General features: G+C 41.8%; 1 protein-coding gene across 12 annotated transcripts in view; it reads right to left on the bottom strand.

Moving 5' to 3' along the window:
* The window catches only part of LOC124151105, a 79,757-nt gene extending 67,499 nt beyond the window's left edge, over positions 1-12,258 (bottom strand). For 5 of the 12 annotated variants that reach the window (XM_048403171.1, XM_048403173.1, XM_048403174.1 and 2 more), the window contains exon 1: positions 2,052-2,457. In XM_048403171.1, the coding sequence (XP_048259128.1) occupies positions 2,052-2,103 (52 nt within the window). In that variant the 5' untranslated portion in view covers positions 2,104-2,457. Of the gene's footprint in view, positions 1-2,051; positions 2,459-12,061 lie in introns of those variants that run through there. The other 7 variants (XM_048403177.1, XM_048403178.1, XM_048403172.1 and 4 more) reach the window with 5 other exon arrangements.
* Between the last annotated feature and the right edge of the window lie 5,002 nt (positions 12,259-17,260).

The raw sequence follows: 17,260 nt of genomic DNA, 5'->3' as shown, positions 1-17,260 counted from the left end.
TGCCACTATTGGCAGCGATATCACATATTACATTTGATTTTGAATTTCATTTGAAAACGTTTAGAGAAATATTTTACCCTCAGTGATACAGGCAAAAGAATGGATGGCATCATAGTATCAGAGGAAATCAAAAGGGGCCCTTTGTCGTGGTAGTTCTACCTGAAATATGGTTTTGAAGTGTTAGAAATCATGTCGAGCTTTCATTCTTGGAAGTTGGGTATTTTAGTCCAAACGAGACGAATGTGTCCCCATTATCATTCAAATACTCACACAGAAGACTAACACCAAGAGGATATTCATAGCTCTCTAAGGCACCACGACGACTGAGCTATGTCGAGTTATCGTTTGTCCATTTCAGTCTTTACAGGTACCCTCCGACCCTAACATTCGTGGCAACGTGGAGTTAAGGAGGTTGTTGCTTGACAGGCAAGCTCTGAATGGGAATTCTTTGAAAAAAAGGCTGTTCCCGAAAATCCTGGAAAAAACTTATTTAACAAAAAAAGAACCCTAGGACATTCTTAATGTCTCAAACACAAGTTCCTGGACGAGACAAAAGAGTGACAACGGATGACAAACGATCCACGGTATGGGTCACAGAGTTTGACCAGACATTTCTTTATGGACCCCAGAATCTGTGGCGTTACTTGATAAGGAACATCACTAAACATACAGAGTTTGTTTTGAAGCTCTTTGGAACCTACAGAGCCTGTTACACTGCTATTTAACGTTACGTGTGTGGCGTGCTTATGGGAGATTTCAGACGAGGACAACTGAAGAGGGCAATTTTATTTTTGCATTAAACTCCTAAATTAACTCGCATTGTATTTGCTTGTGTACATTTGTTTCATTATTTGAGTTTTGATTTGAGCATATATTCTTTACCATTATTGTGAGTGAGTGAGTGATTATGGTTTTCCACGCTTATATTTCCATGCAATATTTCAGCGACAGCTAGAGTCTTCATGATAGAGCTTCACACATTGTGACGATCCATGCTTTAACAATGATATCCCAGAGTCAACCATTTTTGTCTTATTGTGATTGGGATTGAATCGAAATCATAAACAATTAATCAATTACACAATCTGATTTTCTGCTTTTGCCCTTCTGTCCGCACGAAACTATTCTATGGGTAAGCTTTAGTATCAGCTATTGAAAGTAACTCGTGGCAATAACGGCGGATATGCCCAGATCAATAGGTCTGTCATTGAATGAGTTTGTCGTGCACCCTTGACCACAGCCGTGCACGTCCGGCAAAAACCAATACATTTCCCGTCGGGGTATCAGAACAAGCCTGGACATCAATAGGGTAGGGGTCACATTTATTAGATCGATATTGGCCAGAGTAAATACTGTCTGTTGTTCTTTGATCGCCCAGTTTGGGTATCGCTGAGTACGTATATCGTTGTTCTCTGGTATTTCCATAAACATATAAACGTACTTGGACTTCAAAATACATAGACACATAACTGCTTGTTATAAAGGGGCATAGATGGCCCAGTGGGTTAAGGTACCTCAAATTGGCTATGTAGAGTTGCGTTGCTAAGGCGTGCCAGGATTGAATTATCGAGGGTTCGAATCCCAGACTCGACCTTGTTTTAACCCTTGTTTGTAAGCACCTTGATGTTCGAATGGTTTTCACCCAAGTGCTGATGGTAAATGTCAAAGACCTGCATCACTTCAGGCTTTCCTCCCACATGAAGCTGACACGCCGTGATATAACTGAAATACTGTTCAAAGAGGCGTTCACCCAAAACAACGTTTATTCAACACAGACGCTAACATTACAAAAGGACCCGAAATTGGGATAAATATTTAGAAACTAACCAAACGTTCTGAAACCACGATTCTGTTTTTCATTTCTTGTTTAACTGGATTCTCATGATATATGCTTACGTATTCCAGATTAAATAGCTGTCTTCTACTTGAGAAAAAACAACTCTTAGTTCGAAAGGAATTTAGACGCCTCTCTTGTAACCTCGAGTTTTGTTTTAAGACATTCTCGTACAAAGATGGCGAAATTCAACATTTCAAACCACAATTATACTTACAGTAATCGAAGGATTCTGCCTCTAGGTCTATGGTATCTATATCGGTATCCATGCTAGAGTTAACAGAGACGAGAAACAGTCACAACCTCACCCACGGAGACCATAGCGGTGCCCACTTTCCTTGCCCAGTTTGACTTGAGCGCCCTATACATACAGAGGCCCTTTTGAGGTTGAGTCATCTTTTATCTCACATTAATAGCTCCGAGTTCAACTGACAGCATGAGTGATTGGCACTGAAGTGATTTTGATAGACTGTAATGCATGGGAACTTTTCAGCGAGCATTATGTAGCATTGTCCAACTGTCAGTCACTGTGCCGACATTCTTGTCCAGGTAAGGATGGTTATCGGGGGTTGTCGGTAAACCATTCGTTGTTATTTCCTTTGTGACTTGCCACCATTGACTAATATCAAATTGTAGCATACACGGTTACAAATAAGTAGAGAGATCCTAAGCGACTAGTTCATTTCAGAAGCAGCGCTAACGCCCAGCACGCTATACGTGGGGCGGTCTTTATAACGACAGATTTATATTACAGCGTTGCTATCTATGTTTCCCTTGTCTGATCAGTATCTATTTTATTTGTAACATGTAAGGTCTTTGTTGTCTTTTGTGTGATCAGAACTGCGTAAAGACACCGTAATCACATACGTTTTTTGTACTGAATTAATATTGGTTTAATTGTATAATTGTTTAATTGTTTTTATTTACGTTCTCATCAATCAAAAATGATAATATAAAAAAAATAATTTTACATCAATACATTGGATTGCAGATTTTTCATAATATTGAGATCATTCTCTTTTTAAACTGCGGAACATTAATCATATATTGTTATGGTTATTAACTGAGGGTCAAAAGAAAGTTTACCTAGTTTGTTTTTAATGTAATTGAAAAGTGAAAGAACTGTTATTAAATTTGATCATGTCTAGTTAATCATCACTCATTCCTGCAAAAGTTTATGTTTTAAAAAATAAAACCATGTGCTGACTAAGCGACAGAACAGTTTATTGCTTGGATATAATATCACTTACTTAAGATATTTTAAAAAGAAAATCAAACATACGACTCGGATAAAATCAACGCAGAAGTATAGTTTGTATTGCTCTTCATTTTAGCAGATGTTGTAGATTTATAGATAAAATTTATCAATTCCATCAAATGGATATACGTCTTTAAAATAAGTATTCAAAGAAATCATTTGCCAAAGAAATTGACTCATATTAATCTGTATTACATTTTGACAGTTATATTTTCTAATCACAAGTTTCAGACCCACGTGTTGCGTTCTGATGAAGGATCACACTGATATAACACCGCCGTTACAATTAATAGTCTCTGGTTGTCAAATATTTCAACACAGTTTGTGATGATAAACTTCTATCCCACGATATAGTGACCGGTTTTGAAAAAGTTCTAACCAAAAAAATCTATAAGCATTCAATCCCTGAACTTCATTAAGGGCAAACAGAGTGTCATAGAGTACATATCTTAACGTGGAATGAACGGCGAAGAGTTTGTTTGACAGGCTAACTTCATTTGATTATATTAGTTTACATTTCTTCTTACGACACCAGTAAGTGTATGTGTTATAGCTTCTGATCGAAGTTAATATTTTTCATGAGATGTCGGTTGTCCCACTAGATGCGGCACTTAAATGTTTGACCTCTCAAACAAACGTTCATGGTAACGGGGCAAGGGGCAGCCTAGTTGTCTAAGGCGCGGTGCAGGGTTACGTCCCTTAAGCTCGCAAGGATCCTATGATCATGGGTTCGAATCCAGAATTCGCCCAAATTATGTTTCTATGTTTGTCAGCACTATATCCGTCCTCGTGGGTTTCTCCGAAGTGGTAAACGTCTGATACCTGCATCACATCGGGCTTTCCTCCCAAACACAGTTCGCCTTATTTTTCAAATAAAATCTTGGTTCTAAACCTTAAACGTGCCCCATCTGATACAGCGTCGAGTGAACTAGCCGATGCCGTGATGAAGACAATTATCTCCCCTGATAGAACTTGCTCAATAGGAACTTGGATCACAGACCTGGGAGTTATTCACGGGATATACCGGGCAACACTCCCATGTCAAATACTCTCGCTGTAGCAACGTGGTTTATAAAGTTTATAATGGCCATATAGCGTGTGCAAGAAACATAATATTGACAGTTATAGTTTCTCTGATGTTTCGATCCAGAAGCTCGTGTTTTATCTTGTATTGATTGTAACCTAATTCATATATGTGGCTAATGTGTGTTTGTTTGTTTGTTGTTTAACGCCACACTCAGCAATATTCCGGCTATATGACGGCGGTCTGTAAATACGGGCTTCACACATTGTACCCATGTCGGGAATCGAACCCGGGTCTTCGGCGTGACAAGCTAACGCTTTAACCACTAGGCTACCCGACCGGCCCTCATGTACATGTGAGGTACATGTTTTTAATGTACAAGACAGATGCATTTCCGTTGCCAGAAATGGACCACAAGAGAATGTTTTATATTTATTATAACACAACAATCGCATTTTGAACAGGCATAATCAAGTACAAATTATTTTGCATACAGGCATGACTCAACACGTGAAGTAAAATTGTGTTTATAGGTTTGTTTGTTTGTTTGTTTGTTGTTTAACGCCGCACTCAGCAACTTCCAGCTATATGACGGCGGTCTGTAAATAATCGAGTCTGGACCAGAAAATCCAGTGACTGACATCATGAGCATCGATCCACGCAATTGGGATCGATGACATGCATCAACCAAGTCAGCAAGCCTGACAACCCGATCCCGTTAGTCGCCTGTTACGGCAAGCCTTGGTTGCAAAAGACCTATTTTACCCAGGATCTTCACGGGTCATGTGGCTAATGCTTTCTAAACACAGTTAGTTATAATTAATACATATTTGAACAAAAAGGTATGAAGGTATTCCGGCTTTTTGAGTGAAGATTCACTGGGAAGGGTCTTGTTATTATCTTAGCGCTGCGACTGTCGTGAGTTATTGTTAAAGTGTTGGATTACGGTCTTAGCGCTAAGTTCGTTTCGTGGAACCGTGACCTGAGCGACTATCATTGTCTTACCTTTTTCAGTTAGTACCGAGATCTGTTTCAAAGTCCTAGATCAAAATGTGAAGAAAGAAATATTTTATAAATTTAAAATAGTGTCACTGCAATGTAGCTCACCTGGATATATAGCCACTTACAGAAGTTGCTGTTATATAATTTAATCATAAATACTGACGACTAATCGATAAATATGGAACAAGAAATTAATTTCAACAAGGTGCCTTAATCTGCAACAAAAACAACATTATGTTATATTTTGTATTATGTTGATTTTAAAACACTTAAACCTTTATGGAGACAAACAGTTCTAGGTCAACAGATTTTGAGAAAAAGGAGAACGAAATACTCGTTTTGGGTTTCTGGGACACCGAATGTCTATCGCATACATGTTAAGCCCCATTTCTAACAATACATATAACACATTTTATTACATTTTGTTCATAAATGGCCGTGTAAACAGCTATAAATAGGTTTTTCAAAATGGCTGCCGTAGCGGCCATATTGAATGTCGGATTCGAACCGCTTGCACAAATATAGGTGTCATCATTGTTAGAATTAAAGATGTGAAGTTCCGGCTTCATTGGTTTCTGGGGAGATGATGCCCATACAGAAGACGCCGGACGCCGGACGCCGGGCGCCGGGCGCCTGACACGCATCTCATGACACAGGTTCACTGGACTATTAGTCAGGTGAGCTAAACTATGGTCGGTTAGATGAAACAAAATGTGCTGTATCTAAAATATATCTCAGAGGCACAAGTCAAAGATTCCACATCGATCTACATATAGGGGTTTATTACTGACATGAACAGGCTCGGCAAAATAAAATATACCTCTTAAAATTTAAATTTTATTTTACATTTGTGAAGTATCGGGTCGGCAGGTCCGTAAACCAAGTTATAAACCACTGTCACACCAAGTCACACTGCAACCTAATGTAAGATCCCTTTGAACAAGCGGTAGTATTGATCAACACTACAGCCATATAATCCAACCGTCAGAGTTATAACCAACGTTAAAAATTGTAAATTGACATGCCAAGACCTTATCATTTAGTCCTCATGCAACAAGAAAACAAAAATTGGTTTTAAAAGGTAAAAAGAAATTGTGACGGTGTAATCTGGCCTTCATATGTCTGTTTAACTCACCGAATCAAGGTTTTGGATAATTCTATGTGTAATCCGTTCACAGACGTGATTGGATTAGAACACTGAAAGGCAACCCTTGTCATGTGATTTGAAGGACTGGTTCAAGCTGTTTTATCTGACGGAAAGCCTTTATAGCCGTGAATAAGCCGTGTTTCTGATACGTTGTTGTCAAGGTTGATGACCGGATCCCCTTAACCTTAGCCATATTAACTTAGCGTCACAATACCACTCTTTGTCCAGTTTCCACTTCCATACAGAGGTCACTTGTCATGTCCACTTAGCGGAATGACCTTTGGCTTTACTTGCCAACATGTGAGTGAGTATGGTTTTACGCCGCTTTTAGCAATATTCCGGCAATATCACGGCGGGGGACACCAGAAATGGGCTTCACACATTGTACCCATGTCGGGAATCTTGCCAACATGTTCTTCCAGAGACTATATACAAATGTGATATCAAGCCTTGGCGTTCATTTTTTACGCCGAAGACCCGGGTTCGATTCCAAATACTAGTATCATGTGTGAAGACAGCCCTTTGTGTTCTTCGCCGTGATAATCTTAGAATATTGCGTTAAACCATGCACATTCGCCCTATCCTATTGAGGACCCGTGAAGAGCCGGGGTAAAATCCCAATTGCATGGATTGATGCTCATGATGTCAATCACTGGATTGTCTGGTTCAGACTCGATTATTTACAGACCGCCGTCATATAGCTGGAATATTGCTGAGTGCGGCGTTGTACCACAAATAAACAAACAAACAAACAAAACTATCCAGTGAAGAAAGCGGTGATTGAACGAGTTTGGCGTGTTGCCGCTTTGGATAATATTGCAGCTATCTCAGCTTCAATGTTTGATGAAAGTTTTACGTCATAATAGGATCCTGGCATGCCTAAGGGACACAACTCCTGACAGCGAATTGCCGCGCATTAGACGACTAGGCCACCAGTGCCCCCAGCTAAAAAATCTGATGAGTGATCCCAGGAAATCCCACCCCAACAGTACCCCTCCTCACCCCGTGGTGGCTCCAACCCCACCCCCAGCAACGATGACTACGGTGAAGGGGGAATACGTGATCTGGATTAGGATCTGACCTACAGACAGTGATGGATAACGCCGGCTCACCCGAGATCTACCTCCACATGATCAATCACCGATCTGAGTGCGACACGCGGTGCTTCGCTGTCCAGTGGGCTTGTTGCACATACAGAGGGATGGGCCCTCGGCAACACACAAGGGCCCTTACGTAAAGAATGGTTAAATCTGTAATGCTGTTTGTTGTCTGACGCAACATTCAGCAATAATCCAGCTATATGACCACAGTCTGTAAATTATCCAGTCCAACCAACGATTGATATTATGAGCAACGTCATACGCCTTCGGGGTACGATGATACGCAATCTACCAAGTCACAGAGCCTGGCCCCACCGGATTCAATAAGTCGCCTCGTACGAGAAGCATCTGTTGCTGGGGGCCTATTCTAACTCGGAATCCCCAAGGGTGGTGGGTGGACGGGATGTGTGCGTGCGTGCGTGCGTGTGAAGGTGGGTGGGTATCCATCACTGGATTGTCTGATTATGACTCGATTATTACAGACCGCCGTCATACAGCTGGAATATTGCTGAGTGCGGCGTTAAACACAGACGTTTTGCTTACAACTAAGCTTCTCAATCAAGATTTCACCTACCAAGGCCTGATAAGTCATAACAGAAGTATTATGGTAGATGGAAGTGCTATCGCACGCTATGACCTTCACGTGTAATCATTTCTCCTCCTTCTCCCTGGCCCTTACGTTTGTAATGAAAAGTGTGTAATTATTGCACTTTTATAGCGACGTGCATGCACGTGTGTGTGTGTGGCTGCTTGTACTAGTCCGGACTGATGCAGATTTATAGTGCTAGCCCACTGAGATACCATGCCGCAGTTTAACATGAATACCCCACTCAGACACAGTATACTGACTCCGAACCGACCAGTCCTTGTTTTAGCCCCTTAATGCCGAGGGCCAGACAGGGTAACAACAAGTACCATCTTTTAACGTCTTTTGGTATGACGCGGCCGGGGAACGAACCCCGGGCCTTCTGCTCCCCTGGCGGACGCTCTACCACTAGACCACGGAGGCTGTCCATACTGATGAAGAAGCTGTTTGTACATCAATCACGGGTATCACGGGTATTTGGAGGGGTATTGGATACTGATGATGGCCTGGTGTTGGCGGTTTTGAATATCACGGACATGAAACCTGGGACATTAATAATGGTATTTACACTGTGTCGTCATACAGGGACTCGAAGCCGGTCTTCGGTGTGACGTACCAACGCTTTAGCCATTGGGCTAATCACACGGTTCTTTAATTGCCTTGCATTTATTTTGTTTGTTTGTTGTTTAAAGCCGCGCTCAACAATATTCCAGCTATATGACAGCGGCCTGTAAATAATCGAGTCTGGACCAGATAATCCAGTGATTGACATTATGAGCATCGATCTTCTCAATTGGGATACGATGACATGCATCAACCAAGTCAGCGAGCCTGACCACCCGATCCCCTTAGTCGCCTCTTACGACAAGCATAGTCACCTCTTACGACAAGCACAATCGCCTCTTATGGCAAGCATGGGTTGCTGAAGACCCATTGCAGTGCAGTTAGTAATATACACCCTTACGGAACTGTGGCGTTGAGTCATTGTGTCCTTGATATTGCAGGATATTGCCCTCCCAACCCATCCAATCCCTTTTCCAAATCCTCGCCTTTGTTGAGAGGATGGTTTCGGGTGATGTTATCCAGGGATTGGTGAGTGTTTCTCCCCGGCGTTCAGCACTTGACCATGTGTGACATCTGTGCCAGTGCGATAACGCGGACATTTGAGAGCTGCCGTACACGACCGGGCAAACAAACCCGGCTCATTTATTACCCTCGACGACGGAAGTACAACATAGGAAAAAATATAAACAAACCGACTCGGCGCTCTTATAATGTGTAACGCTCTAATCAGTTATACAACCGGCGCCATTCTTTTTTAAACTACCAGCTTACAACACATTAATCTTTTCTTTTTGGAATTTTGTAAAAAAAATAAACTGCTTGGCAAGAGAAAGTATACACTTTACAATTAGATTTGATAAACGTTATCTAAACGTTACTGGGCCGAAAACAGTCAACGAAACACTGCAAACTGAGGTCCAAAACATGAATATGATGCCCCTATCAAATGCAATACCATCGAAAAGCCATTCCTTGCTTGTTTCATTAAAGCCACCAATCAAACAAGGATGCATACTTTCTTTTCGCGGCAGTTCACATAAAAAAATATGAACATAAAGTTGAATAAGGGATTATAAGACTATTACTTATTAGGTTACTTTTCCTTAAAAGGTTTTGTTTGTTTGTTTGTTTGTTTGTTTGTTGTTTAACGCCGCACTCAGCAATATTCCAGATATATGATGGCGGTCTGTAAATAATCGAGTCAAGCCCAGACAATCCAGTGATTGACATCATGAGCATCGATCCACGCAATTTGGGATACGATGACGTGTATCAACCAAGTCAGAGAGTCTGACCACCCGATCCCGTTTGTCGCCTCTTAGGACAAGCATAGTCGCCATTTACGACAAGCGTGGATTGCATTCGTGACCAACTCGTGTTATTCCGGGACAAGCCGAATAGCGGGTTACGGAAAGGGGCGAGTGGTGACGACTGGCGTGGATTGCTGAAGACCTATTCTACCCCGGATCTTCACGGGTCACCAGTGTACAGAAGCTGTTTGTGGTTCGGCTTGTTATGTTTGTCTGTTTCACACTTTTTCTTAAACACTTCTGCTATATACATATACGGATTTAATGTTTATGTAAGTTGCAATTGGTGTACAGCAAATTTGTCCTAAATTGGGGCAATAATCCCGAATATCGCAGCTCGGCGATAGTTGTACATTTAAGTGCCCGTTTACGAACATTGCAGAACTATGATCTGTTTTACCTAGACTTCAATAAAGCCTCTGAAATTAAAAGATATTTTGTTTTGGTTTAGTTTAAATTGTCATTCAATATATGACTTTAAGGGGTCCAGAGAATCTCTTCTTCTTCAGGGGGCATGGGTGGCCCAGTCGTCTAAGGCGCCGCGATGCGCTGTGAAGAGTTGCGTCCCTTGGGCACGCCAGAAACCTATGATTGTTGGTTCGAATCCCGGTTCGCCCCGATTATGTTTCTAGGTTTGTCAGCACCATACCCGTACTCATGGGTTTCACCGAGGTGGTAAACGTCTTAGACCTGCATCACTTCGGGTTTTGCTCCCACATTAAGCTGACACGCCGCGATATAACTGGAATACTCTAAAAAGTCAATTTTTTTTAGAAACTGAGGAAATCTAGACTTGCCAAAGTATTGTAAACTTGGGAGGTTTCGGCGTGCTTTGTTTCAGGGGGTGTATGCGAGAGATAGGGTTCCTGATGTTGTCTTTGGAGTCCAAGACTCACGAACAACCAACGTATATTGGAACCAACCACGGAAATGGTCTTAACAAACCTAGAAACATATTTAGGGCGAGCCGGGATTCAAACCCACGATCACAGGTTTCTGGCACGCCTAAGGGAGGCAACTCTGCAACGCGAATTGTGGCGCCTTAGACGCTGGGCAACCCGTGCTCCCGGGACAAGATACGCATGGTGATATGATTTATTTTGTCTGAACTGAATCGATTCATATTCCTTCAGAGGAGGTGACATATTTTCACAAATACAAGCGTGTAATTATTCCAGGCCCTACATGTAAGAACCATGTTTATCCTTGAAGTGGAAAGGTATTTCACGGTCATGTTAACATGAAGTATTGTAGCATAATGTGACACGAAAAATCGGGTATTTACACAATAACCTAAGTCCCACCTACGCAGTTAGTGGGGAATAATCCCATTGAGCTGAACGCCTGTTTGACGTGGGGCTTTGGAAAAATCGGGCGATTAGCCATATAAGCGTTAATCCAGCGTGATATCGCCACTCAATGTGAACGCTGGCTTCAATCACCGGTATAGATCTTGAAATCGAGTCACTGTATTGATGAAACCGATAAACCGAAATTTGACCTTTTAAATTGAATTAGCTTGCATAACGTTCCTGAGGCTTACAGCGTTCATATCACAACTATACAAACAACCTCGTTATAACGCTTTGGCGTTAATGTTTACTACGAGTAAACATATTTCCAATTAAAATATAATCAATTTGCTTAACATGGCAATAACCGTTTCAACAATGGAGTCAGCTGTTCATTGTTGTCAGGGCACGTCCATTCAAGCATTAAGTGTTTAGCAACAACGTACAAAGGTTATACAATGTTTGGGTAGGCATTCAAATGCATACAATACATATTCACCTCGATATAGCCCTATATCATTAATAATATCATGGAAGTTTTTGATAACTGTTTTAGGACCTGTTTGAGAGAAAATACATATTCGACATATTCACTGACATTCCTGATTTAAATCAACTATGACCCACGTAATGCCAAAATATATCGATACAACGTGAGAGAGCTTGTCAGCTGGTCAGTGGTATATAGTCTCAAGCCATTACCACTGTATAAAAGTGACTATCTCCGTCCCCTCGAGTAAAAGTGGTAATAAATATTCTTCTTTCATTATAGGGTCATAAACTCGATGTTTCGATCGTAATCACTTTTGATTTACACACACACCCAACCTCTGTTGACCGTCCGTCAAAAATGACCCAACGTCGCCTCCAAATTATTGATCATATTTTTTATGACAGAAACCACGATATGATATATATATGTATGCAAAACCAGAATCACCTACCTTTCATATTGCGACAGCGCAGTACTCCTAAATCCACTCAAACATCATTCTCAACAGTCACGTTCCGCAATTTCATTGTCAGCCCAGCGATATTTCCCATTGACAGTCAGTGACAAGCGAGCGACATTGTCGCGCGAGCACACGGTGTGTGTACAGTTGCTAGGTAGAGAGTGGTAGCCATATTGGAGGTGGTTCGGGACGCCCTCTATGTACCCGGTGTTAACTCAGCGTCTATACCCCGTGTTATAGGGGTGGATTAACACCCAATTTAGCGCAGACGAGGAACGATTTGTCAATAGGTCCGAAAAGGCTATGAATTTTTAATGTGAATTGTGTATCATTTACAATGTGTAACGTATGCGGGTCTATAAATACATGTGTGTGAGTTGCCCTCGTTTGGTTTTATCGGGGTAACTCATGATTAAATCTTTAAATACATTATTGATAATGTGTGTTCTGAGTAGGGCTGGGACGAGTCCAAATTTACTACCCGGGTACCCACCCCCTATTACCCTACCCTTCCCGGGTACCCGCTGTAGGTCTCAGGAGATGTCTCAAAATGTCCAATTGGGAACATTTTTAGAATAGCCCTGGCAAAACGTATTTAGATACATGTGTTTAACAATCTGGTCATTCATACACTGAAGTTGAAATAAGTTATACCTTTATTCAACCATATGAAAAGTCAGAAGGAATGGGAGCAGAGTCAGAAAGAAATGCGAACATTAGTGACTTGTAGTGTAACCATAGAGTTCTAGATAATTTTGTCATTAAACAATATATCACGTGACTTACCACGGGGTCCGGGTAGTCCTGTGGGTACCCGGGTCCTACTCAGTACCCACTCGACCCGGGTACCCGAGTTACCCGTCCCAGTTCTAGTTCTGACGTTTTATAATATTTTATTTGTGACATGATACATGAATTAGGTTGAATTTGTGGCTAACATAGATGTAACAAAATAGACGAATACGTGAAAATACGGTTTGGAAATCTGGGGGTCTAAGCGTTCGCTCGTTACCCCGAAGAGACGGGTTCGAGATTGCGGGGATATAAAAAAACCCGGCATGAAACCTTTCTCAACTATGTTTTGTTTGTTTTTTTGTTTAACGCCGCCTGCAAATAATCGAGTCTGGACCAAACAATCCAATGATTGACATCATGAGCATCGATCTACGCAATTGGGATACGATGACGTGCATCAACCAAGTCAGGAGCCTGGCCAGCTGATCCCGATAGTCGCCTTTTACGGCAAGTATGGGTTGATGAAGATCAATTCTATCCCGGAATCTTTACGGGACACCTCATCCATGAAAAGAGTGAATGAGTGAGTTAGGTTAGCGCCGGTTTGAACGATATTTGTGTTTTATCACGGAGTGCACGTGTCAGTTTAATGTGGGAGGAAAGCCTGATGTGATGCAGGCCTCAGACGTGACCTATTTGGTGAAACCCACGAGCACAGGTATGGTGCTGACAGGTCAAATAGGGATTCGAAACCACTATCATAGGTCCCTAGCACGCCAAAGGGACACAACTCTGCGCAGCAAATTGCGGCGTCATAGAGGAAGTGTTTGTTGCAGTTCAAAAAGAGACTTTTGACAAAATAGCACCACCTATAATCACCTCCTCCGTTGCGGAGGACAAAGCTGGTACAACGAGGACTGCCTCCGTGGGTTAGTGGTAGAGCATCCGCCCGGAGAGCAGAAGGTCTTGGTTCGATCCGCGACAGCGTCATACCAAAAGAGCTGAAAAGGTTATGGCGTTATGAGAATGAAGTGAAGTGAAATTGGGTTTAACGTCGCTTCCAAGGTAATTGCACTTAAATAGGGTGTGTGTGGCTGCTTGTACACGTGCTAGTCCAGACTGATGCAGATTTACAGTACTAGCCCACTGAGATACCATGCCGCAGTTTAACATGTATTCCCCACTCAGACACAGAAAACTGACTCTGAGCCGACCAGTCCTTGTTCTAGCCCCTTAATGCCGAGCGCCAGACAGGGTATCAACAAGTACCATCTTTGAACGTCTTTTGGTATGACGCGGCCGGGGAACGAACCCCGGACCTTCCGCTCTCCTGGCGGACGCTCTACCACTAGACCACGGAGGCTGTCCATACTGATGAAGAAGCTGTTTGTACATCAATCACGGGTATCACGTTCTCATATCAGGCGTTTGCAATCATACCTCCTTGAGGTGCAAAAGCACGAATATGTTGCAAATATGTTCGGTATCCTATAAACACAAATCCTATAAACACAGACCCGTGAAGATCCGGGGTGGAATAGGTCTTCAGCAACCCACGCTTGCCGTAAAAGGCGACTATGCTTGTCGTAAAAGGCGACTAACGGGATCGGGTGGTCAGGCTCGCTGACTTGGTTGATGCATGTCATCGATCCCAATTGCATGGATCGATGCTCATGATGTCAATCACTGGATTGTCTGGTCCAGACTCGATTATTTACAGACCGCCGTCATATAGCTCGAAGTTGCTGAGTGAGGCGTTAAACAACAAACAAACAAACAAACCTATAAACACAATTTTACTTCACGTGTTGAGTCATGCCTGTATGCAAAATAATTTGTACTTGATTATGCCTGTTCAAAATGCGATTGTTGTGTTATAATAAATATAAAACATTCTCTTGTGGTCCATTTCTGGCAACGGAAATGCATCTGTCTTGTACATTAAAAACATGTACCTCACATGTACATGAGGGGCGGTCGGGTAGCCTAGTGGTTAAAGCGTTAGCTCGTCACGCCGAAGACCCGGGTTCGATTCCCGACATGGGTACAATGTGTGAAGCCCATTTCTGGTGTCCCCCGCCGTGATATTGCTGGAATATTGCTAAAAGCGGCGTAAAACCGAACTCACTCACTCACTCACATGAACGTGAAACCTCACCTCACCTCACCTCACCTCACCTCACCTCACCTCACAAAGAGAACGGACCCGTGAAGATCCGGGGTAGAATAGGTCTTCAGCAACCCATGCTTGTCATAAGAGGCGACTGACGGGATCGGGTGGTCAGGCTCGCTGACTTGGTTGATACATGTCATCGTATCCCAATTGCGTGGATCGATGCTCATGATGTCAATTACTGGATCGTCTGGGCCAGACTCGATTATTTACAGACCGCCTTCATATAGCTGGAACATTGGTGAGTGCGGCGTTAAAGAACAAACAAACAAACAATCACATAGAAGTTGTTTTAATAATGACAGTTTCGTAGAAATAGTGGTTTGAAACCCCCGTAAAAGGTAATTGTTTTCCTCGTTGGTATCAATAGGATAAAATATCGCTAGAATAAAACAATCCAATATGGTTACACAAGACTAACATCTAATCCCTGAAATTAACACATCGTACAAAAAAATAGTTGTTAAATTATCTTAAAGAATATTCAATAAAAAGACTTTTCATTTTCTGATACTGCACAAATATAGACTTGCCAAAAATTATAGACTTGCATGGGCTGTATTTGATATATTTGTATCAGGGTCTGTAAGACAGACCAATATCCAAAAAAATAGTTGTTAAATTATCTTAAAGAATATTCAATAAAAAGACTCTTTTCATTTTCTGATACTAGAGAAATATAGACTTGCCAAAAATTATAGACTTGCATTGGCAGTATTTGATATATTTGTATCAGGGTCTGTAAGACAGAATGGCTACACGTGTGTTCATGTTTGAGAAAGTGTTGTAACGTCTTGAAACAGGAATGCTGACATGTCCCTCTATCATAGGATTAACACATGTATCAATATTGATAACGCCAATGAGTGAGGAGAAAAGCACATTTATTACTTGCCCGTGAAGAGATCACACGTTTAATAAACATACAGCTGTATTACACATTGTGTAATACCAAAACGCGTGCTTTTGTACTCTCGGAACACGTTTCACGAACAAATATTGAAAGCTCTCAACATCCCTTGGCTTATTCAACGACATTGGATGTGAAGTTGATAGATCACTGAGAGGAGCTTATGCACACTCGATGACCCCAGCAACCTTGTTGCTAGGCTGACGTCACATGGCATTGTTTCGCCGATGGATCTTGTAACAAAATTCCACAAATTACGTCATCGGGTATTGTGACGTTATTGTAAACTTTGAGGTGCAAGGCCCGTTCCACAAGGCGATCGCAACGACAGTCGTTAGTCTGTTAAAGTATGTGAGTTGCGATAGTGTTAGCCCTACGATAATTTTGTGAATTCTAAAGGTGGACCGTTGTATGGTATTAAATTCATACGTTTCAACTTTTGACGTGCTTGAAGTATTATTCTGTTAAACTCAATTTGACTATGCCGTGGATCGTGTAGGTGTCAGCCTATTCATACTCAACAGCATAATTCTAAAAAAGTTATAAATGGCAAGTAATGAATAAAATACTAAACTCGCTCCCGTGTAAAACCAATTTTATGAAACTCGTGAATAGTTGTGGTATCTGACTCGCTTTCGCTCGTCAGATACCACAATTATTCACTTGTTTCATAAAATTGGTATTACACGGGAGCTCGTTTGGTATTCTATATTTCTCTGCTGTACTGATTTGAAACAATGGAGATCGATAACACTGTCAAAATGCCGAAACGTCGAAAGCATGTTTCCGGCAATTTTCATCTTTCTTTCGGAAAGAGTTCGTGACAGCACTTTATCACTTTGACATTCACAGAACAATACTCATTTTGGGCGACTAACGGGGTCGGGTGGTCAGGCTCGCTGACTTAGTTGATGCATGTCATCGATCCCAATTGCGTGGATCGGGGGCGGTCGGGTAGCCTAGTGGTTAAAGCGTTCGCTCGTCACGTCGAAGACCCGGGTTCGAATCCCGACATGGGTACAACGTGTGAAGCCCATTTCTGGTGTCCCCCGCCGTGATATTGCTGGAATATTGCTAAAAGCGGCGTAAAACCATACTCACTCATTTGCATGGATCGATGCTCATGTTGTCAATCACTGGACTGCCTGGTCCAGACTCGATTAATTACAGACCGCCGTCATATAGCTGGAATATTGCTGAGTGCAGCGTTAAACAACAACAAAACAAAACAATATATATTTATTTATTTTTATTATTTATTTTTATTTATTTTATTTTATTTTATTTTTTTTTGGGGGGGGGGGGGGGGGGGGGCAATATTTCTCTCCTGCGTTGGTAACGTTCTGGGTGAGTGGTCAGTTGGATTTAACGC

The sequence above is a fragment of the Haliotis rufescens genome, unplaced genomic scaffold (genome assembly GCF_023055435.1).
Source record: "Haliotis rufescens isolate VD_foot unplaced genomic scaffold, xgHalRufe1.0.p SCAF_3, whole genome shotgun sequence".
Lineage (NCBI taxonomy): Eukaryota > Metazoa > Mollusca > Gastropoda > Lepetellida > Haliotidae > Haliotis > Haliotis rufescens.
The sequence above is the reverse complement of the archived record's forward strand: the minus strand, read 5'-3'. Positions and strand labels throughout refer to the sequence as shown.